At 45.5% G+C, this 24,350-nt stretch overlaps 1 protein-coding gene across 8 annotated transcripts; it reads left to right on the forward strand.

The window, feature by feature from the left end:
- The first annotated feature begins 40 nt into the window (after nucleotides 1–40).
- LOC134091788 (death-inducer obliterator 1-like) lies at nucleotides 41–24,344 on the forward strand. Of its 8 annotated transcripts, none has more exons than XM_062544446.1 (17): nucleotides 41–138; nucleotides 4,041–4,126; nucleotides 5,127–5,242; nucleotides 5,926–6,979; nucleotides 8,031–8,373; nucleotides 9,777–10,010; nucleotides 11,088–11,322; nucleotides 14,532–15,159; nucleotides 15,479–15,638; nucleotides 15,834–15,950; nucleotides 16,342–16,494; nucleotides 17,043–17,202; nucleotides 17,526–17,982; nucleotides 18,165–18,315; nucleotides 18,447–18,536; nucleotides 18,647–18,842; nucleotides 20,238–24,344. In XM_062544446.1, exons 3-17 carry the CDS (start codon nucleotides 5,161–5,163, stop codon nucleotides 23,804–23,806), a joined length of 7,629 nt encoding a protein of 2,542 aa, XP_062400430.1. In that variant the 5' UTR covers nucleotides 41–138; nucleotides 4,041–4,126; nucleotides 5,127–5,160; the 3' UTR covers nucleotides 23,807–24,344. The 8 variants fall into 8 exon arrangements, with proteins under 8 accessions (XP_062400430.1, XP_062400435.1, XP_062400433.1 ...); XM_062544451.1 differs by having other exon boundaries at nucleotides 16,342–16,446; XM_062544449.1 differs by having other exon boundaries at nucleotides 9,780–10,010.
- Nucleotides 24,345–24,350: the final 6 nt, after the last annotated feature.

Raw genomic sequence — 24,350 nt, forward strand, 5'->3', positions numbered from 1 at the left:
CCAGCCTGAAGTGGCGCTATAATGTACATGTCGTGTTTGTCATCATCTCACGCGCTGCGCCAATCAATTCATCTAGGCATTACATGAAGAGAAAATGGAAGACTAACCAAATATCCAGAACGAAAACGTGGTCAACAAGTGAGTAAAAAATATGTTGCTGTGTACATGCACGAACAGAGCGTGTTTACGGTTGTACACCTGCAGTATTTTATATCGGTGTTGTTCACAGAATAACGTTGAATGTGTGCGTAGCTTACTCCGGTGTAACCTTTTGGCTACGTTAAGCTACCTAGGAACGCCATGATGTCGATTTGGAGCCACAGCAGGCTACGCAAATCGAGCTAGCTGCTAGCTAGTTAGCTAACGCGATATAGCTATCTCTCTAGACAGTCGATCGCGTTTTATATAAGTTATTTTAGGGGTTGGGGTGGTGATATATATCCCATATGAGATTATCCTTCCAATAATGTGCATGCCATTATTTCAGGACATTAGACCTGGTTGATGACTGCTACGACTTCAACCCGCCTAACGTTAAAAGCATAATAGCTACAGCATCTAACGTGGAGGCGTTAACGTTACGTTACATGCCCCACACTGAACTCGCGTAATGTTACTTTGTATGTTATTCCATTAGCGGGCTATTGTAAAATATATGTAGATCTAAATTGACTTAAAACATCCACTCAAAAATAAAGCAACGTAACGTTACATGGTCTCGGAAGCAAGGTAATGTTAGGATACGCCCGTTCGTTCCATGTTTTGGCTAACGTGACATGCTAACATCCACGATTCTTGAATACTAACGTTAACCTTTGATTACATTTCCCTGTGATGGCGCATTAACGTTTACGGCAATGCACGTGAAAATAATGTATAATGTCTACTTTCTCCGAGGTCCGCTAAATAACGTCAAAGTAGGGCAATGTTAAACATTAACATTTAACTCTAACTTGTTAATGATTGATGATGGTCGTTTGTTGTTTTTCGCTTGGCAACAACATTTCCCAGGCTAATAGTTAGCCTAACCACAACTTGACTGAATGAAGACGTATTGTGCAACTTAACCTGACCTTGAGGTCAGATGGTTATGGAAGGGAACCAACAATATCAACACCTAGCTTCTACACACTAACCGTTATTCCGATGTTGTTACACCGAGGCATCTCTAGCTAACTTGGCCTCGCGCTTACGTTGCTTTCCAGTTTCTTCCTGACCACATGCCAAACTCCGTAGCTAACGTTAACGCAGGCAGCTGTCCTTGACTGGTGTCAGGTGCAGTTCTGGGGGCATTTTCTACGATTTAACGTAGTGAAGCGAGTGCCTTCTGTAATGCAGCTATGTAACGTAGTGCACAACTATTTTTTTTCCACGCATTAGTATGTTATTGATTTATCTGACATAGAAGTCACTTGGTACAATGCCGCGTTGTCGTTGTTGCCTCTCAAATACGAAAAGGAAAAAACGTAGCATAGCTACGACTGCTACATGCCAGTAGTAACTTTAAATCGTTTGATTCTAGTACCGTGGGCTGACTTTATTGAGATGTGAATGCCATCTACTAGGTGAATTTTGTCCATTCGAGTGGCACTGCGATTATAGTAAAGAAGACAAAATATACAAATGTCTGCGTTATATGCAATCTCGTTAGCTAGCCGAATCTGGGCCTAGTTGGGTTGCATTTGCATGTCCCTCTTTTTCCTCGCGTGGTACTCTACCGTGACCGACAGAGTGGACAGTGCACATTCTTTGTTTCGGTAGGTTATGTAAGCAAATGGTCTTTGCACAATCACGCCTAGTGTTTTCATTTTTAGTTTCTCGAGTTACCCATGAACATAATATGACATCAGTGTGTGTTGGCCTGATCCAAAATGGAGGGAGCTCAAATAACGTCAAGAAAGACTCCATCTAGTGGTGGTCATTCACAGTGGTTCATTGGGCTTGGATTTGACAGCCCCATTGCGAATGTGTCTTGCTTTCTGGAAGGCGATCGGATTGTGATAGATCTCTATTCTTTAACAGCTCTTAAAGGAATACGCCACCCAAAAATGAAATTAAGCTAGTCTCGGTCACCCCCAGAGTTAGAACAGTGAAAAAAACCCGGTTAAAATCCGTCCGGGCATTCTCCTGCTTTGGGAGCAGCGATGTTAGCTTTAGCTTAGAACAGTTGCTGTAGATGAAGGGTGTCAGTGAGCACGTCCTCCAAAAAGTGACCGAGACGTCTACATTTTTTTCTAAATATATTTTGGGAGCCGTGTGTTCAAAACGAGTACAAATCATAATGCAAAATCGAACGAGACTATTACCTGGGCAGATCGTTACTTGGAACTATTTTCAGCCTCATCGCCGACGAAGCACCGCTAGCTAGGCGCAAAGTTCTCACGTAGCAGTCTTGTAAACTCCCAACTAGCTTCGACTGGAACTTCACAAGTGGTGCTACGTGAGAACTTTGCGCCTAGCTAGCGGTGCTTCGTCGGCGATGAGGCTGAAAATAGTTCCAAGTAAAGATCTGCCCAGGTAATAGTCTCGTTCGATTTTGCATTATGATTTGTACTCGTTTTGAACACACGGCTCCCAAAATATATTTAGAAAAAAATGTAGACGTCTCGGTCACTTTTTGGAGGACGTGCTCACTGACACCCTTCATCTACAGCAACTGTTCTAAGCTAAAGCTAACATCGCTGCTCCCAAAGCAGGAGAATGCCCGGACGGATTTTAACCGGGTTTTTTTCACTGTTCTAACTCTGGGGGTGACCGAGACTAGCTTAATTTCATTTTTGGGTGGCGTATTCCTTTAAGATGGCCACATTTTAGATCTTTATGCTTTAACAACACATAACATAATCTGATGATGCAACAGCTACTTGGCAAGTGGTGGTAAATTTATATATTTTTTGTGAGATTCGTGTGAGAAAATCAAATGAAGTCAATAGAAAGGTATTTTTCCGTAGTTTGTGTATTCTCCTTTTGTGTACATGTAGTATTATTGATGCAGTTTTATTGTTATGTTATGTTTTGGAGCATCCTATTCATTTGACTGTATTGAAGAAAGTCTTATGTTGAGAGAATGTGATGTTGACTCAGTACAGTAACAGATTGGTGTAGGTTTGCAGATTATATGTTACCAATTCCATTGTGTGATTCAGTAAATTCTTGAACTAGGTTAGAGTCAGGCAGTATCCTCAATGTGTTATTAGTGTGGTCCTAGACCAGCTTCTTTCATGCACCTTCTAGTCGCTAGTTGATTAGCATAGTAGTTGAATTATGCTTTGCCTATTTCTTGCCAGAGCTTCTCGAACACTCCCCTACTACCATGAACAGGTGCAACAGTAGCACGACTCTCAGATAAATATAGACCATGTGCATCTACCAAGCTTAAAACCACCAGTAGGCTGTGGCTCACCCTAAACAAATGCCCTCTACTTATGCATATATGGACCTGCATCAGTAGCCTACACAATAGCTAAGGGTTTTAAGTAAAGTTTGTGTACATTCTGAGGCTGGAGGCCTGAGTTGTTATCTAAGCTTTTACATTTATAGGCCTAAATAACCTTTAGCAGAAATTCAGTTATGTAATTCTTTACAATACCTGTTGTGTTATATGACTGACACGAAAATGATGGTGGCTTGTCAGATAAGTAGACCTAGTGTTTGTGTTGCAACACCAACATTTAAAACAACAAAAGTGGTTTCCCCCCCCCATCACATTCTGCCCCCTAAGATTTCTTCTGGAGGAATGTTTTCAGTTAATGAAGTCAGACTTAATAGTAAACCAGATGTATTAATGACTTCTCTCACCAATGTTGTGCTAGAGCTAGACTTAAGTGCCTTAAGTGACTGACTCATTCCTAAGCATATTTTAGCAACCACTGGTTTATCTGACTTTGTCCCTATGCCTGATGTTTTGCCAGTATGCCCAGTGTGAGTCTGTTGACAATTTCATCTTTGTGTAAATGTTGGCATGTGAAAGTCAGTGTTGATTGTCTGTTGCTGGTTCTCTTTTCGCCTCGTCTGATGTCCTGTTCTGTTCTTTTCCTCAGTTTTGTGCAGTGATGTGTTGGCGCACTGCTGTTGCAAACGGAGAGTAATTCTCAAGACTACAGTGCCAGTGGCCTTACAGAAGCAGGTAAAGTTCAGTGTCGCCGATCTGTTCACTTAGTCAATGAGTGAAATGTGTTACCAGTAGGCCTAATGAAATTTGACACTACCACAGAAGTCGTAACTTTAGTATGAATTCAGTTTGTTCAAGAATCAAATTACTCAACTGTGGATCTGTATACCAGATAATGGTCTGCCAAAGTGCCCTTTTCAGAATGAAGCCTTGGTTTTGTTGTAGGACATGCATCATTTGTGGTTCATTCATTGCATGCAAATTCAAGCTTTTTGTGTCAATGGAAAGGGATTGATAAACAAGAAGGTCTGATTTTTGTATGTTCCTCTAGCCATTCTAAACATAACAATTAGGGAAAGAGAATTTGTATGGTGTTAGTGCCTGTTATGTGTAATTGGCATGTATTGTCAATGCATTTGATACTGAACATGCAGCCCTTGAGACAGATTTCTGAGAGGGTTGTGCACAGATAGACTTAACTTTTGATATTAGTAGCTGGAATTTGAGCCCAAAATGTAATAGATGGATATGTTTGGTCTTAAATGAAGTGTTTGGTACCTGTTTTGCCCTTATGGTAATGTATAATTATGAGATAAATTATTAATAATAGTTTAAATCAGTCTTGAGCAAAATCTGTTTTGAATGAAGGTATTCTCCTGTCTTTGGTCATTTAGTCTTTTCAACTGAACTGAACACACTATTTAAAGCCACACAACAAATATAACCTGCACTTTTCTATTGATTGTCGCAACAGACGTGTGAATTGAGACTAATGCCTGGATTTCCTGAATAGAACATTTAATGAGACATGAAATGTCTTAATTTCCCAGCTAATCTTTAATCACAACTAGACCCTGGCATGTTTAAAACAATATATATCACTTATGTTCCTCATCTAATTAAACTGAATCTGGTTGAAACGACTGAGCCTCAGACTTGATATGAAGCCAGCCAAGTGTGCTCTCTACTAGAGTAACTCCCGTCTGTGTGCTGTGCTTGTCTCTCTCGCCTTTAGACTTTGTGTCTGAGGGCAGTGAGAGACTCCAGCTATGGAGGACAGCACTGGCCCGGGGCTGCCTCTATCCCCTGGGCAAGAGGCCACCCAAGAGCCTGCTGAGAGCAGCTCGCAAGGTACTCGCAGTCCCAGCCAATCACCAAGTACCTATTAAGCTAACCAGGCTTTATTTTTTTCTTTAATGTGGCATGACATTGACTTCAGTGGCGGCACCGCTGAGAAGATGATCGTCTAATTTTGCCCTACAAAAATCTTTATATGATGATAATTACTTCTTGAGTGGCATAAAGTGGGTTTTAGGTTCAATATAAAATGAAGGTGGGAGCTTAATGGGTACTACAGTTCCTGGCCCTCCCCATAAGCCAAATCGCTGCTGGTGAGGGCCTGACCATTCTGTTGGCCCTGATTGGGTACTTTTGGCTGCACTGCTGGACTGGATCAGAGTGTTTTATTTCACGGAAGGAGCTGCGGCTGAATGTGGTGCGTGTGCTTGAGAGGCATGGCGGATTAATCAAACAAATTAATGTGGCAGCTGCTGAATTGTGTTTCTGGCTCCCATCACCACCTGCTTGGCATACCGCTCGTGGAATGCCTGGTTCATTTACTCTTAAATCGCTCTGATTTAAAGCTGGCTGTGCAACCCTCTGTAATCATTCTTGTTTGTCAGTTTGTCCCCCTTCCCTCGCTTTTCATGTGTCTTGCCCCCATCATCGTTGCCCAGGAAAGTGCAGCTTAGCAGTTTATGAGTCCCTAACCTGTTTTTTTTGTTGTTGTTTTTTACCTTTTTCCACTTTCATAGTAACAGTTACCGACAACAACAATAAAACCGAGCAGGAAGGCCAAGAGGCTCAGGCAGGAGATAATGGTGGTGACGAGGAGAAGCTAGACGAGTCGCCCAGGAAACCAGCCGAGCCAGTAGCCACTCCTGCCAGCAGCGAATTCAAGAAGACCTGGGGCTTCCGACGGACCACCATCGCCAAGCGCGAGATGCCGGGCGAAGCGGCGGCCTCCCCGGCCGAGGGGCCCGTGAGGCGCAGCGGGCGGCAGGCCAAGCGCACCGACAAGCTGGAGGAGTTCCTGCTCACGGCCAAGAGGGGCCGCGGCGGAGGCGGACGCCGAAGCGCCCCGGCCAACCTGGACGGCGGCGCCAGCCTCGGCGGCGACCCTCCGTCCCAGACCCCCACGGACGCGGAGACGGCCTCGGAGGCGAGCTTTGACGGGAGCGCCGAGGTCAAGGCGTCCGGCGGCAAGGCGGCCTCCCCGGAGAGGAAGAGGCGGAGGGTGGTGAGGAAAGGGGGCCGGCGGCGGCAGACGCGGAGCGCCAAAGCCAAGCAGGAGGAAGAGGCGGAGGAGGAAGGAGCCAGCGAAGACGAGCCGAGCTCCGAGGACGAGGCCGCAGACGCCGCACAGGACGCTCCCAAAGCCGTCGAGGAGGAGGAGGAGGAGGAGAAGGAGAAGGAGGAGAAGAAGCCGGAAGTCCCCATCGACGCCGTCGAGGCTGCCGTGGCCCCGTCGCCAGACGAGCAGGCGGACTCTGAACCGACGGAGGTGAAGAAGGAGGAAGAGAAGACGGAAGATGAGGAAGAGGAGGAGAGCAAGACGAAGACGGAGGACACTAGCAGTAGCCGCAGGCCCAGTAGGAATCCAGCCAGAGCATGCAAGGACTCCACTCCCTCCAAACGAGACGCCAAGGCCAAGGCTCGCAAAGGGGACGACGACGACGATGACGATGATGTGTCGTCATCTTCATCGTCATCGTCGTCGTCTTCATCGTCTGAAGATGGCGGCTCAAACGATGAGGGATATGACCCAAATGCTCTTTACTGCATCTGCCGGCAGAAGCACAACAAGAGGTAAGCCATCTACATTTTCTCATCGCAAACCTTATGCATGTGATTAAGTACGCATCGTTACTAAAATATAGTTGCAAATTGCTGTCATTACTCAAACTCTGCCTTTGTGTTTGTGCCAGACTCCTTTTGATGGCAATCTTCAGTATTGTTTCTTTCTCTAATGCTGAGCCAAATATACACACACACACACACACACACACACACTCACCAACAACCTCATTAGGTACACCTTGTAAGTACCTTGTAAGTAATTCTTTGTGGCATAGATTCAACAAAGTCCAGGAATTGTTCCTATGAGATGTTGGGTCTATATTGACATCAGTGCAACAGACACAGTTGCTGCATGTTTGTCAGCTGCACATCCATGATGTGAATATCCTGTTCCATCCATCCCAAGGTGCTCTTTTAGATTGACATCTGGGGACTGTGGAGGCCGTTTGAGTACAGTGAACTCATTGTCGTGCTCAAGGAACCAGTTTGAGATTATTTGAACTTTATGACCTGGCGGATATTCCCATTGGAAGATGCACTGTGGTCACGTCATGCCTGCATGTGTGAATGCTGCCAGATTAGATATTTATGTAAATGAGCAGTTCAACAAGTTTTGTTCCTAGTAAAGTAGTGATGTAATTAAGGGTACACTTCATCATTTTGTCATAATTGTGAAAGCAAAAAATACTTCTAATACTTCCACCCTATTCTCCATTCTCATTTAAAAAATATCTGATTATTCTTGCAAAATCAATCGCCTCAAAACAGTTTTTTACCTTGTCAGGGTACCTATCCAGTGTTTGATTAAAGTGTTTGAGAATATATGTATACTATATCTGTATATCAGGCCTTGATTTTACTGCCTTGGATGAGATGTTTTCTGCTGGTGTTTACTGATGAGTGTGCACCCTCTGATTTCACATCATAGTTTGTTAGTCATTTGTCGTATATCTGTGAATTATTGAATATTCACATCTTTGTTTGTGTGTGAGTGTCCTGTTAACCTTCATGTTGTTTGTCTGTTTGTTTGTTTGTTTTGTTTTCGTCCGTGTGTGCTCAGGTTCATGATCTGCTGCGACCGCTGCGAGGAGTGGTTCCACGGCGACTGCGTGGGCATCACGGAGGCTCGCGGCCGGCTGATGGAGCGCAACGGGGAGGACTACATCTGCCCCAAGTGCAACGGCAGCAAAGCCCACACCCCGCGCTCCTCGGCCGCCCCGTCCTCCGTCACCGCCGAGAACGGTCGCCGGAGCGGCCCGCCGTTCAAGCGCGCCGAGCAGAGCCCGTCCGCCCCCAGCAGTCAGATGGCGGAGGAGAAGGCAGGCGACGACCTGGGGATCAAGGGCAGGATCGAGAAGGCCACTAACCCCAGCGGGAAGAAGAAGATCAAGATTTTCCAGCCGGTACGTATGGAAGTGATGAGTATAGTCGGAAGCAGTTACTTAACAGCTTTCAAATTAGTAAATACATGATTACTTCAGCGTAGTTAGATATCAATGTCACCTGTCAGGAATTTGTTTTTCATATAAGCAGTAGTGACAGATTTGAAGAACAAGTCGTTTTAGTGTTGTAAGATCTTTCTGAAAAAATCCTATTAGTTTAAAGTGCTTTTTACATGAATTCTCATCCCACAATAGGTTTTTAATGGTAATGTTACTACCGGTCTCGGACCTGTCTTTTTAAATGTGTGTGTACAGTATGTGTGTGTCAAGGCTGGGGCGCTGTATGTAATGAAGTGGTCACCTGATTAATGTCCAGTCTCTTGAGTGAATGCAAAGCACAGAATCACACATCAATCTGTGTGTGTACACAGGTGTTGAGACTATGTTTTGAATGGCGTCTCTCTATTAACGCTGCACTCATATTTGGTGGGTGGGTGGCAGTAGAGGGAGACACCTCTCACTATCAGTCACAGCTGTCAGCTCTTAAATACATCGAAACACCCTTACTGGCTGCAGTATCATTGCCAAGCCTGAGAGAAAATTTAATCTAAATTCACTCTGATGCTTCTGGAGTGAAGACTAGACTAGATTAGAGGTTGGAGTTTGCAAGAACCATGTGGTAATTTGGACTCTTGAACAATTGAAGTACGAAAACCCTGGTGAAGATGTTTGTTTTGTATACTTTGCAATATATGATTTACTGAATTAAGGATAGAGGACCCTAAAACAAACTTTATGTGTGTTCAGAACTCTATTTAACACGGGCATTAAAAAGTAGGGTGATAATTAAGAGTCATAGATATATTAGTCTGTGAAATAAAGTAGAGAATACATGTACAGTCAACTGACTGGCACCTTTGAAATTACGACGATTGCTTCAGTACATTGGATGATCACTATATTGTAAAATCACTCATGCTGCATATCTTTCACATTGTGTATCGATGCTTCATTGCAAAATGTCTTTATAAATGAGACGTTAGCAGCCGAGGGTAGGCAGATTTGTATTGTCTAAAGTCAGATTTGAAAGTGTGGATTTCAGATGGCTCATCCAGTGGAGGAAGTGTCTGTTCTTCTGTGCACTTTTGTAAAAAATTGCAGTGTTGGAATACAATCTGAATCCAGAGATCTACCTTAGATATGAGTAGGATATAGAAGACTTGATGTTAACTTTAAAATGTATGGTAAAGACTGTAAAGTTCTTACCCTCTGTTATGATGTTAAACTATGGAACTGAGTGTTAATTTCAAAAGCCAAACCCTAAGAAGCTAGCAACAGGCGCCTGTTCTTACTGTCAGTTAGTCAGTCCTGTTTACACATGGTTTGTATTGAGAATTCCTGGACTTGTGCATTTCCACATATAGCAGCAGGCCGTGGAGACGGCGTCCTCGAATCTCCCAAAATGCATTGGGCCGGGCTGCGGGCGGAACGCGCTGCCGGACTCCGTGTACTGCGGCAACGACTGCATCCTGAGACATGCGGCAGCCGCCATGAAGTCCATCACCGACCCCAAGGAGCCCAAGCAGAAGGAGAAGGCCAAGGGGCAGGAGAAGAAGGCCAAGGGGCAAAAGAAGACGGGCGCAAAGCCCAGGCCGAAGGTAAAACAGGACTGGGCCTTCAGCCCATGTCACGTCAGAACCACAGTAGAGCTCCCGCTTAAGCTGTGTGAAGGGTTATGAATTGCATGGTCTTTTTGTATGTGTATATAAATGCTTGATTTTAAAAGATCATTGAATATGAACAATAATTTGCGATTTTTTTTTTAAGGCTTAAGTACATGGTCCATTGAGACATAGTTAACATTTAATCATTCATGATGGGCCTTTTGTCCAAGTCATGGGAGAGTTTAATCATTGTATGTTCAAAAAAAATGTAAGGAGCAATAATGACCGGTTGAAAATTGTGTAGAGTTTGTGTAACTGTGTTATGGCTACTTCGCAAAGCCCACGCTGAAAGTGAAACCGTGGTGTGGAAATAACTTGATATGATGCCTTCAGTCGTAGTGGGATCAGAACAACAGTGGAGTAAGATTTTAAAGATTTGTGAAGTGCTTGAGAGTTGAAGGAGGTGGGAATATGAACTATGAAAATGACAATAATTCATTTTTAAAGGCTTGGCCAAAATGGTCTATTTAAGATATCTTTTAAATTAATATAGTAATGATTCATGATTGGTCTTCTGTCCACATCGTGGAAGGGCACCATTTTAAGGTATAATTATTGCATGTTGAAAATTGTCTAGTGTTTGTGTAACTGTGTTACAGCTGCTTCACTTCCAGACATATGAGGTATAGTGTGTCACGTCCTGGACGGTTTCTGTTTAAAAACAAAACCTTTTATCCCTACTACATGTCATTTTAGCATAACATTTGCCATGCGTTCTCTAATACTGTGTAATGGTTAGATTCATAACCATATCTTGATGCTACACTTTGTTAAAATATTTAAAGTTATGGAAAAGATGAACACAGATACATGCTAAACTTCTCAGTGCGTGGCTTGCCATTATAAAATAAGTGTTCATCCATTGTAGAAGTGAAACATTTAAAAATAGCTAAAAACATGCAGTGATATCCTTTCTTACCAGTTGCTATGCAGATTAGGAATTGATGTGTATCTGCACCTAAAACACAAAGCCCTCACACTGATCTTTTGCCTGTCTTAATGTTTACACAGAAGACCGGGAAGAAAGCAGGCGGGAAGTCCGCAGACGCGTCGGGCGATGAGCGTGAGGCCGAAGATGCCGGCAGCGACAGTGACGCAGCCAGCGGCGGTGACGACGAGGAAGACGAGAACGCCGAGGAGCACCCGCCGCCAGCCGCCATGTCGTCCTGGTCCAGCGATCATAATTACAATGCCGTAACGCCAGAAAAGACTGCACCCCTTGCACCATCTGTGTTAAACAAATCGTGTATGTATCTCTTTGAAGGTCTTTCACACTCAATTTACCCTCCATCTCTCCTTTTCTTATTAGTGACTAGTCTGAAAGGCGAAGCCTTGAACCGATGAAATCTATGAATTTGTTTTTCAAGAGGCAACTCTTGATCAGGTTGTTAATGTAAAACTAGACAAAGGTAAAAAAATATGCTTGTAGCATATAGCACAGTCAGTGCTGTCAGAATATGACATGTTCTTATATACCTCTGTGAGGTATTTACAGAGGTCTTATGATGTCTGAAGTTGGTAAGTACCATACCAGGTATAAATATGTAAGTCATATTGATTTCGTATGAATGAGCAACAGTCTGTTTTTTACAGTGACAGAAACATTTTGTAGTTTTTAGGTCCTTTAAATGAACCAGAATATTGAAGTGCCTTGCCTTCAAATGTGAGTGTGCATGAATGAGAGAGAGTGTGTGTGTTTGTTTGTTTGTTTGTGTGTCTGTCTGAGGATACTTGTTTGATGTATCTGTTTGTTTGGGGGTGGTTTGGAGTTGCAACCTATTTCTTTGGATCCAGCATGTTCTCTACATACTATTCTGGGCAGTACTGGAGTTGAACAGGGGACTCTTATGTGCCATGTTGCTCACTGAAAGGTAGGTGTCAGTGGCTTATTCTCCATAAGGTTAGCAGTGTTTTCTGTCACACTTTGCACTAGTTTCAGGTCCTGGCAGAGCAGAAGGCTCCAGGAATGCACATTTCCAAAGTTAGCGTAGCCTGCCGCTTGACAGTGTTATGTAATTATATTTAACTGCATGCAGTGCTCTATAAATCCTTTTTCTCCCCTCTGAAGGATAAATGGCTCTTTTTTTTACCAAAAAAAAAAGCAAAAACAAAAAAATAAAGTGATATTACAGATACCACATTTTGCTGGCTGTGCCTGAGTTTTGAGAGAAGTCTTACTGTCGACTGACACTTGGGGGAGAGAGAGAGAGAGAGAGAGAGGGAGGAAAAAAAGTCTGGCCTGTTGCGTTGCTCTGCCCTCTACTGAGCACCTGCCGCCTGACACTGGAGCCTCAGCACACACGCAGGGGGAATTAAAGCCATACGGACCCAGCTGACGCATCAGACCAGAACCCAGAGAAGGAGGAGGAGGAGGAGGAAGAAGAGTAGTCCAGAGCCGAGAGCCGGCAGCTGTCAGCCATGAGAATCTGCACAGGCGCCACGTCCCGAAGCACGGAAGACAACTGCAAGATTCTGAAGATTCAGAGGCTTCTCCACCCCAGACCCACCCCACAAACCCACATAGACGCATACAATTTTATGGGAGCAGATTGCATAATCCTCCCTCTGTGTCTGCATACAGTGAATATTTTAAAAGATGAGAAGAATATAATGTTTTGTCTGGGATTTTACACAAAGCACAGGCAGGTGATATTTCTTGCATGTGCAGGATGTGTATGCCTATTGCCTGAATGACTATAAGGAGTCTTAGAAGCTAAGGCTCCCTCTGCCACACAGGTCATTCTAATCAGGAAGTGGAGGACTCATAGTCAACTCAGACTGGTGCATGACACAATAGTAGAGCAATATTGATGTAGTATTACCTTGTAATGTTTTCTTTTAAAGAAAAAAGAAAAAAAAACTAGCTCTTTATAATGAAATGAATTATTGATAAGAGTTACTGTGAATGAGAAGGGTTTTAAATGCTGTCCCCACTAAAGATTCAGGGAACAGTGTTGATATACATACCATAGTCAACCATGCTAAGGACACAAGGCAAATTAGCAGCTTGAATAACTGCAGCTGTTTGACTCCCATTTCTAATCAATCAGATGGGTTTGTTGTGCGTACAAGGACCTTTGAAATACAGGAGATGTTACTGAATCATTGTATAGTATCATAGTTTAGAGTTTCTCAAGGTGGCAACAGTCATGTGGCCTGATACTTGAAGTGCTTTGCCATTGCTCATTTATATTCATATAGACATAACTGGTTGTTCATTTTAGTCTGTATTAGGTGGGACAGCGATGCCTCAGGTTTAGGTCAGTTTTGCATTAAGGAATGATCTTTTGATATATGCATTTTGATGCAGGAAATTAATTGATAAGAATATCACCATTATATGCATGCTGATTGGGATGGTACTCATGACCAAACCTGTTGACTTTAGCAAGTCTGACTAAGATGTGGAATTATCTTGTTCACGTTCAGGCTTTTTTAATATATAATGGGTTGGTTATCATAGCTGTTTGACTGTCGACATTGTGAAGCCACCAAGATGGTGATGTGTGCCAGGTATACCTTGCCCCAAGAGAATTGAACTGTTGAGAGAATATTGAATGACTATTAACAGCAGTTTATACCAGGCGTTGAGACTGAATGATTTTTCTCAGTGTCTAGGTAAGGCAGTGGTTTCAGTGTAGTTGATTCAGCAGTTTATATCAACACAAGATCTGTCATGATGCAACAGCATAAAAAAGAAAAGGCAACAGTATGGACAGTACATAAAAATCTGTGAACATCGAACTGTTGTGCTTGGATAGCCCCATCTTGACATTTTTGTCTTAAAATGATGATTTAGCTTAAAATTCTAATTTGAGGTTTTACTTTTTTGGCTGCCCCATTTGTAGCCTCTGTTGCTATGGTGTATGTCAGGAGATGGTTGCTCTTGAGGGTCAAAGTAAGTTTTCATAACCACAAAGTCTGAGTCAAAGTCAAAACTACAAGTTCCTATATATTGATTTATTCATATATTTCTTTGTATTTGTAAATCCAATAGAAAATGCTTCTAGTCACAGGTATTTAGAAAATGTAGTCAGGCCGTAGATTAAATAAACACTACTGCAAACTCAATTTTGTCTTGGTGTTTTTTTAAACACTACTTTTGCACAGACCTTTGCATTTTTTTGTTGTTTTCTACAAGGGCTTCTAATTTCTGTTGTGTGATTAGAAATATTGAAGGCAAGGCACAGAAGGGAGTCATTGTTTTAATGTAGAACTGAGAATGTACCCCATTTATTTCACAGATTATTCCCACCACGGTTTAATCTGTGTAGGTTATATATTAATTTAGGAATTATTGTGCAATGACATGCTATGTGATATTCACATTCTCAAAACAGGACTGGGCAGTGTTTTGTGTACTGCTCAACATTTGAGAACGACCGGTCCCTATATTGTTGTTTGTGAAATGCTCTTCAGTTAGGTGATGAGATGTCTATGTCTTTGTCTCTTCAGCCACAGAAAAAGAAGAGAAGGCGAGCGAGGAGGAGCAGAGTGACAAGGAGCCCGTCCCCGCCGAGAAGAAGCCTGCCCCGCCCTCCGTCTCCCCCAAAGGGCAGAAGAAGTCCCCTGGCGCTAAAGGCGCCAAGCCTGGCCCCAAAGGCAAAGCATCCGCCCCTCCACCCAGCACAGTCAACAAAGAGGCCAAAAAACAACCTCCGACCCCAATCAAGCCTTCCAAGGCCAAGAAGCCGGGTCCGCCACCCCCGGCACTGCCCGCCCTCGCCCCTTCTGGTCCGCCCGGCTCCCGCCACCACGTCACCGGTGCTCTGCGCGTGGCCAAGAGCACGTTCGTCATCCCCAAGAAGCAGCCTCAACAGCAGGGCCAGCAGAGGGAAAGTTCCAGTTCCGGATCCGTTTCTGGTTCTGGTTCTGGTTCCGGTTCCGGGTCCACATCGTCGTCCTCCGCCCCCAAGAGCTCCTCATCGTCATTCTCCTCTTCATCCTCTTCTGCGCCCTCTAGCCATCCTCCTGCGTCCAAGACGTCCCATCCACCCTCGCCGGCAGCTCCACCTTCTGCACCCCCTAACAACCAGATGAGGCAGAACATCAGGCGCTCCCTCACAGATATCCTCTACAAAAGGCAAGTGTCTGCTCTCGCACTCACAAGTAGATCACATGAGTAACTCCGTGCAAGATGCGGTTAGATGTCAATTAATCACTTGAAAGGAGAAGGGGTGGGAAAATGTGTAGCTCACTGTAAGATATCTATAAGTAAGTAAGTAAGTAAGTAGTAATCTAGATATCATTAAGTATCAATGAATCATTTCAAACGTATTTGAATTTTTTTTTTGTTTTGTTTTTTTGATGAAATTTGTTGATATTTAGGCAGAAATAAACCAAGAACATTATTCAACTTTTTACTAAATTCCCTTTGATTTTTATGTTTTGTTTAATTAAAGGGTAAGCGACAGTGATGACTTGTCCATGTCCGAGAGTGAGGTGGGGAAACTAGCCGTCTCCATTGAGAAGGAGATGTTCAACCTCTACATGAACACCGACAGCAGATACAAGAACAAGTACAGGTCGCTCATGTTCAATCTGAAGGACCCAAAGAACAAGGTTTGTCCACTACATACGCACACACAAACACAGTGCTTAATGTGCAATGTTGTGTATTGTATGTGGTTGTGGGTTGTTTATTTATACTGTACTTCTCCTCACCCGCGGCTACGCTTACTTCCCATACAGTCTGTCTGGACTATAGCCGTTCTTCCTCTTAGTCGTCTTAATTGATTGTTTGTGTGTGTGTTGCAGGGACTGTTCTATCGTGTGATTGGTAATGAGGTTAGCCCCTTCCGGCTGGTGAGACTCACAGCAGAGGAGCTGCTCTCCAGAGAGACCTCTGGCTGGAGAAGACCAGAACACACTGAGGTAACGACTGACTGACACCTTGTGCAGTTTTAAGCACATAGGAGTTGAGCTGGCTGTCTGAATGAGTAGAAATGCTGTGTGGGGGGTATTTGTGAAACTGCTTCAAATATCCTGTTAAGATGATGTGTCAGTGTATCTAGTCCTGTTGTCCTCAGTTTGAATCTGTTTGATCAGAATCAATGACTTCAGTCTCCTGACATTGACATAATTGATTGACACCTGTTCATAAGATCTGAATCAGTAACGTCCTCATTTATACGAGCAGAGCTCAGTTGGAATTGTCTTTTTGAGGCGGCGAATGCCGAGAGTCAGTCAGTTCGATGTGAGCCATTTACTTCCAACTGATGAGCAGCACAGTTGGGATCCACTGTAATGGTTTTGACTTCCTCAGGAGTCCGGGAGGAGTCACTCGGGGTCGACCAAATCAGGTCACAGGCAGGACACAGCGCCACCTGATGTTGACATGGAGGAGGCGCCGCCCATGTCAGATGGAGATGTATGTATTCCTGCCGGCTCTGCGACAGCTCGCATGGCTTCAGGGGCAGTAAGTGGTGGCTTCCTCCTTTCCTCTCTTTCCTTCCCTCTATCACCGCTTCCTCTACTCACCTTTTTATGCTCTGTGGTTCACTGCTACCCATAGGAATAAGCTCTGTAAGAACATAATCACACTTTGTCATGTGCATTACTTTCATACTGAAATTCCATTTAACATGCTAAGTAGGCCATAAGAATGATGAAAGCGGCCACAATTGCATGTCAGCACAGACACTGTTATTGTATACAAACTAATACAACAGAAAGCTATATGTAAAAAAAGAAAATGAATGACTTCATCAGCTTTTTCCAAATGGGTTGTCTCTGAACTTTGCCGCCTTAAAATGCAATTCCTATTTCTCTGCCTATTGCAGTTAGTTTGGACTGGGTAATCTGTCTCCTTCAGCATTTCTTGCCATTTCTGTCTTTACTTTTCCTGTCCAAACCTCCGCTTTGTTGCTCTTAGTTTTGCAAGGTGTAGTTATTAAGAATTTAGCAGAGGAAGTGTTGTCTAACGGACAGAAATTCATACCCAGTATGTGTTTCCTCCATTTTCAGGAACAGGAAGAGAGTCATCCTCCTCCTGCCTCCACCCCAGCTTCCTCTTCTGCAGGGAAGGCCAGCAGCGCAATGCCTGACATCTTCAGCAAAATGCTCAAGGACACCACATCTGAACACAGGGCTCACCTATTTGACCTCAACTGCAAGATTTGCACTGGTAAAGATGGATGATGATGTCAAAGGGAGTGACATAAAGGAAATGTATTTGATTTGCCCCTTGCTTTGGTGAAAACAGATTAGGCATTTCATGAAACCATGGTTACACTATGAAGAATACACAGTTTTGCCATGAATTGATGCCTTAAAGTTACAGTCTGTTTTCCACACAAGAATGTCAGTTTTATCCTTAAATTATGGTGGTTAATCCCCCCCCCCCCCCCCCCCCTTCACTGTAAAGCATTTCGGGTGCCTTGATAAATCTATATAAGTTGTTGTTGTTAAAAACCTTCCCGGTCTTAGTAACATTTTTCTCCCCTGCAGGTCAGAGATCTGCAGATGATGACCCCGTTTCCAAGAAGCCCAAGATGTCCATCCCCAAGAAGCCAGAGCCCGTCAAGGGCAAACCAGACCCACGCACCTCCAGACTACCCTCCTCAGAGGGCACATTCACCCCCCTGGGTGGCAGCGAGGTGCCCATCACCGATTATGCGATGCCGATGGAGGATGTCAGCACCAGTATGCATGTGCCACCTGTTGCCCCAATGCCAGTGGTCACCCCGGCCGTCTCGTCCGTGTCGATTACCCGCAGGGACCCGCGCATGGCGAGCCATCGCTCTGCCATCACTGTGACGCAGCCCATGCCAGAAGTGGTTATGCCTGTGCCTGTTATGGCTGAGCCGGTAATACCAGCAGTTCCAGAGGTCAAAGGGCCTCTTCCAATGCCACCAGCACCCCCACCATCAATCCCCAGGTCCATGCCCAAAGCGGCAGCTTCAAGGTGCTTAGAAAACCCATCGAGTTACATTAATGATAATGTCTCTAGTAATTAAATGAATTATGTCTAGTAGTAGTAAATATTAAGAGTGGAAGATCAGTCTTATGTTGTGAGGCATGGTAATTGTCTATGGTAGCTGAGGGGGTATCTGTAGATGCATGTTATTGATCAATGTTTCTCTATAGTGCCGACACCCAAGGCCCTCCGGAAGGCGAAACGGCCATCTTCCTGTCTGGACAGGAAATGATGTGGAAAGGGTTCATCAACATGCACACAGTGGCTAAGTTTGTCACAAAGGCTTACCTGGTCTCGGGCTCTTTTGAGCATCTCAAGGAGGTTTGTGTGTTTTGTTGATATATAGAAAATAAATGCAAATATACAGACATGTGAAGATGTGCAAATATGTTTGATGATCATCATCAATTTTTTAACCATGGGAAATACCCTGTGACCCTTTTATCCCTTAGGATTTGCCAGACACCATCCATATTGGAGGCAGAATCTCCCCGCACACAGTTTGGGACTACGTGGGCAAACTAAAGACGTCCCTCTCGAAGGTATGACAAGGCAACAATACTACAAGCTCGAGCAAATAGGGCGGTGCTGGTTAGTTGTTATCTATACAGAAATCACAACTCTGTTTATCTGCTCTTCTGTCTGATTTCAGGAGCTGTGTCTTATCCGCTTCCATCCCGCCACGGAAGAGGAAGAGGTGGCGTACGTGTCTCTCTTTTCTTATTTCAGCAGCCGCAAGCGATTTGGCGTGGTCGCAAACAACAACCGGCGCATCAAAGACCTCTACCTCATCCCGCTGAGTTCAAAGGACCCCCTGCCTTCCAAACTGTTACCCTTCGATGGGCCAGGTAAGCATGACCAAGGAGAGAATCTGTCATCTGTGTCATGACGTCCGCACAGTGATCCAAATCTAAATTTCTATCCTTTTGTAGAAGAATGCAGATGGTAAGTATGTTAAATCAGAGGGTTTGTGTGAGATGAGAGCTCGTTCATCCGCAACAAAGTGTCTTTATGTAATTGGCCATTTTTCTCTGTGTTTTCCTGTTTCTTGTTCACACTGTCTGTACATCCTGCCTGTAATACCCTGTATCATCATAAGCACACTTTAATAAAACATGTTGCATCTCACGTGGATGCTGCTCTAGATATGATCAGTCTCAGCCTTTTGTTTATATGATCTTCCATCCATTGCAAGATCCTATTTGCAATGGTGAGCATATATTAGGTAGTAATGACCCCTCATTTACTGATACGTTGGACAAGACATGTTTTTCCCATCAGGTTTGAATATGTGTACAGAGGTGGTGGTCAGTAAGGAAGTGTAATTAAATCTAATAATGTTGTGAGGAGGAGTAGGACAGTGTAGTGGAAACATGTGTAAATTACAGCAGAAAAAATATATCCAAGTTGTGTGGTTGAATGCTTAGACTCTACTGCCCCCACTGGACTGAAGTCCAGCTGAAAGTTTTGAGTAGCAGCCACGGTAAGTCACATGAAGCTTCCATCTTGAAGCACCCCCGGAGAAAATGGATGCAGTTGCCAGGCTGAGAGTGATCCTGTTCACATTTGGCCATCTGAACATCAAAAGGAAAGGATTCCATCACACTGAAAATATGAAGGAGAACTGACATGCACTTGCTAAATGTATTTTGCAAGAATGTTATGGACTTGTATAATCCCAAAACATAAACCCAGAACGCCATATGAAGCCAAGAAGAGTCTTCTCGTCAAGCATAAAAACTTTAAATTATGGGTGCCTCCATTGAATTGAATTGAATTGCACTTCACTTGATGTATTATTCTCATTACTATAAAAAACGTGTGCTGCTCTTATGTGCTGCTAAATATTCTTGGTGAGCAGCATTTACTCATGTGAATATTTGAAAAATGTTAATGGGAAGTGGGATGTTTATTGTTAAAGTAATCTGTGTGTATTGAAAGTGTCTTGGAAATGCAGTGATACATCTGCAGAATGATAAGTTACTGGTCATATGCCATGTGTGTTACATTTTTTGACTTGTTTTTTTTGTTTGTTTGATTGTCTGAACTGGCTCTCATCTCACTGTATCTATAAACTATGCATACCAAGTTAAATATTATCAGGACTGAATGTGTTGCACCAGTCATTGGTGGATAATATGTTTATATTTTGTATTCATATGTTATTTTTGTGCTGTACTTTGATTTGATATCTTTAATCGATCTCTAAAATCTAATCTTGACCATTTTTTCCTTCATTTTAGGACTGGAGCCAGCTCGACCCAACCTTTTGCTAGGCCTTGTGATTTGCCAGAAGGACAAGAAGAGAGCTGGTGCGCCGCTGGAAGGGGAGGAGAAGCGCTCCAAGACCACCAGGGACACTGATGACGCCGGCCTGCCTAAGCTTTCGTCCAAGGCTGACGCGAAACAAGACAAAGCCTCCCGGCACAGCCTGGACGCCATGATCAGCACCACTCCCCCAGGCACCCCACCCCCACTGAGCAGCTCTGAGATGGCCGCCAGCAATGTCCTCTCTCTCCTCTCCTCCGTCAAAGCAGGAACGTCCAGCAGCGCCGGTGCTTCTACCGCTACAGGCAGAGACTCCCCGTCTGCGCCCGGTTCCTCTGCCACACCTCTCCAGACCATCCTGAAGACGTTGTTTGGCAAGAAGAAGCAAGATTCAGAGGCCTCCATGTCTCCGTCAGACCCATATTCGACCGAAGTCTCCATGTCCGCAGTGCCCCTGTTAGACCCAATAGTCCAACAGTTTGGCCAGAAGAAAGAGAACGATGATGATGAGTATGAAGACGATCGGCCTTATGACCCTGAAGAAGAGTATGACCCCAGTATGGGCTACACAGCCGAGAAAGTTCCTTCGGCTGTTAAACACAAGGAGGTAGCAAAGCCTGCCGAAACCACTGGTAACTCAGAAGTGGATGATGTGGCCTACGACCCTGAGGACGACTCCATCTTTGATGAGGTGCGTGTTGAAGGCGGAGGCAGTGCCAAGGGGATGCTAGACAGTCTAAATAAACAGATTGAAGATCAAAAGCGTCAGCTGGAGGAGCAGGAGGCGTCATTGCTCACCTCCGTTCCAGACTCACTGATTTCCCAACCTGCAAAATCATTACTGTCAAGCAGCCAGTTGCTCCAGCTTGGTAAAAAAGTGGAGGAGCTCGTAGGAAAGCCGTCAACTGCTCCTGTCATCAACCAAAGACGAGACCCTAGGCAGAGCAGGGACCCCAGGCAAGCAGCAGCAGGTCGAAGGTCAACCTCTGACTCTGTTGACAAAGAGGAGTCGCCCCCTCAGGTATCTGTTCCGGTCCCTGTCCCTGTTACTGTTACTGAGGTGACCCCACCGCAGATTTCTCCACGGGAGACGGATACTGTACAGACACCAGTAGAGGAAGTCACGAATGAATCACTCCCTTTCCTCGACACTGACCGTATAGAGGTATCGATTCCCTTACTGGGTGAGAAGATCGAACCCGAAATGGTAGAAGATTACATGCCTGCAGAGAAGAAGGCCGTGATCTCCAGTGAGGTCATTACCTCCGCGACCGACCCAGAGAACAGCTTTAGCGTCTGGCCAAATTCTGCAAGCATTTTGAAGGAGGTTAACGCCAGTTTAGAAAAAACAGCTGAAGTTACCTCTACTCATTCGCCACCCATAGCGTCTTCTGAGAGCAACCCTGTGCAGTCAATCACCAGCCTGGCTAATTTCTCTCAGGATATGAATCAAGGCAGCTCATCCAGCATGGACACTCGCACACCACACATGTCCCACATGGCAATTCCTACCACCCATGCCGACTACAACAGAGGCCCACAGGATGTTCCACCCCCCATGTCCTTCCAACCTCCGGTTGGGCCCCCCCCAATTCATGGCATGCCACCAATGCAGGGACCGCCACCTATTCAAGTGCCCCTACCCATGCATGGTCCTCCAGCGATGCAGGGCCCTCCATCAATGCAAGGCCCACATCCCACAATGGGAGGTCCACCTCCAATGCAAGTGCCCCCACCCATGCAAGGTCCTCCCCCTGTGCAGGGCGATGGATATCCACCTTTCTCCAACCAGTGGGGAGGTTCGCAACAGCAATTTGACGGCCCCAGAGGTCCGCCACCACAAGCTATGATGGCTCCAAGAGGTCCCCCACCTCCGTTCCCACCCCCTGTTGGCCCAAGGGGTCCCCCTCACCAGATGTTTGACAGCAATATACCTCCACATCACATGGGGCCTAGAGGGCCACCCCCTGGTCAGTTTATGGAAGGCCATGCCCCTCCTCCTCCCTTCGATGGGCAGAATGGGATGATGCCACCCCGGTTCGGTGGTCCCCCACCACCTCCATTCAACTTCTCCGGACCCAGAGGGCCTCCGCTGCCATTTGCTGGCCCTCCACCTGTTCACTTTGAGAACCGAGCGCCACCTCCAGCCCACTTCAGTGGCCCACGAGGCCCACCACCCCCTCACCACATTGGCAGTGACCACAGCTCCTCTAACGCGATGAGGGATATGCCAAGAGGCCCAGGCGACCAGTATGACAATGACGGTGGGTCCTACCAGTCGGGTATGGACCAGCACCAAGGCCAACCACCCCCATACCGAGAAAACCAAGCCCCCTCTCAAGGCCCTCCGTATAGAGGACCCCCACCAAATGCATACGATGGACGCAGAGGTCCTCCTCCTGCCGGCGAGGGACCAGGCCAACGATTCCCCCCTCCAGGCCAGTTTCGGGGTTCCCGAGCCCCCTCGCCGCCCCGAAGGGGATCTTTCGAAGACCAAAGGGGCCCTCCTCAAGACTTCCCAGGCCACAGGGGTCCAGCGCCACAGTTTGGTGGGCCTAGAGGTGCAAGCCCAGCCATGCACTTTCCACCAGAGGGCGGCAGTTCAGGAGGTCCACCAAGGTACCACTTCGACAACAGCTCCAGCGACATAAGACCAGTCAGACACACAGGACCTCTGCTGCCTACTCCTCCCGAGGGCCCTATTCCGCTACCGGGTCGCATGGGAGGGCATAGCCCGGAGCCCCACAGGGACGACCACTGGCGCAGGCACTCGCCAGAACTCAGGAGAAGGAGCAGCTCCACCCGGGACGACTCCGAGCCGCGAGAGAGGCCCGGCAGAGAGCCCAGATTCGAAGGTGGCCACCGTGAGCGGCTATCTGAAGAGAGGCAGCGGGATCTCTCTGAAGACCGCAGGAGAGAGCGGGAGAGGGAGGGTCCCAACGCAGGCAGGCCGTGGGACAGGAGCCAAGGCCCCAAGCGCTGGAGCCGAGAGCGAGAGTGGGATCGCGGGAGAGAGAGACCGGGACCGGGAGAGCGGGAGAGGGACCGGAGCAGAGAGAGAGGACGGGAAGGAGAGAGGCACAAGGAACCGGAAAGAGATGCAGACAAGAGGAGGGAGCGTGACAAGGAGAGAGAAAGAGAGGGACCGAGAGAGGGACCGAGAGAGCGCGAAAGGGAGCGGGAGAGAGGCAGAGAGCGAGAGCCTGAACGCAGGGAGCACGACCGAGACCGGGTCAAAAACAGAGACCGGGAGCGAGAACGGGACCGAGATAGGGATCGCGAGCGCGACCGTGAACGGGACCGGCGGCGAGAACGGTCACGGAGCAGAGAGAGAGATCGGGGGAAGGACCGTGACCGAGGAAAAGAGCGCGAACGAGACCGTGACCGGGACAGAGAGAGAGACAGGGACAAAGACAGAGATAGACGAGAGAGAAGCAAAAGCAAGGAGCGTAGAGATGACAAGAAAGAAGTCAGATCTGAAGCTTCAAAGGACACTGAAAAATCTGCAGAGCCTGAGACTGTTTCTGATAAAGGCTCATCGTGATTGTCTTGTTTATCTTTATACTGGATCCTTGTTTGCTCTGTCCCACTGACACATTTCTAATTTCAGAACACATAAGTGAACTGCATATTTCCTTTTTTTTGACAAGAAAAGGTACTCTTGTTGCTCTTTTGTATTTACTTTTGCCTCCTCGCTTACGTTTTATGCTTTTATCTCTTTCTAAGTCATCTTGTCATCCAAGTTCTGGTGCTCTGTAAGGACACTGATACCATGTTGTACTTTACTGCTGTTTCGGTAACCCTTTTAAAATCAATATGAAGTCATTCAACATGATAAATCTGGTGTAAATATGTATGTATATGTATATACAGCTGTTTTTAATTCTCGTTTTTCTATAGAGAAAGAAGCCATATAGCATTTATGGGTGTACACAAGACAGATGTAGTTGCCCTCATCAAAGGTCATTTGTATGCTTGTCTTTCTGCATTTACACTCTGAATGGATGCATCATTACAATACTGTCAATTAATTCTACACTTTGTTCACAGCTGGGCAATTAAAGCATACTTCAAGACTTGCATTATGT

The sequence above is a fragment of the Sardina pilchardus genome, chromosome 9 (genome assembly GCF_963854185.1).
Source record: "Sardina pilchardus chromosome 9, fSarPil1.1, whole genome shotgun sequence".
Taxonomy (NCBI): domain Eukaryota; kingdom Metazoa; phylum Chordata; class Actinopteri; order Clupeiformes; family Clupeidae; genus Sardina; species Sardina pilchardus.

Bases quoted from the DNA above. Each gene is read 5' to 3' on its own strand.
- LOC134091788 (XM_062544446.1), top strand. From the start codon at position 5,161: ATGGAGGACAGCACTGGCCCGGGGCTGCCTCTATCCCCTGGGCAAGAG. The intron at 8,374-9,776 runs GTACGTATGGAA...TTCCACATATAG, and splicing joins AGATCAAGATTTTCCAGCCG to CAGCAGGCCGTGGAGACGGC. The intron at 15,160-15,478 runs GCAAGTGTCTGC...GTTTAATTAAAG, and splicing joins ACAGATATCCTCTACAAAAG to GGTAAGCGACAGTGATGACT.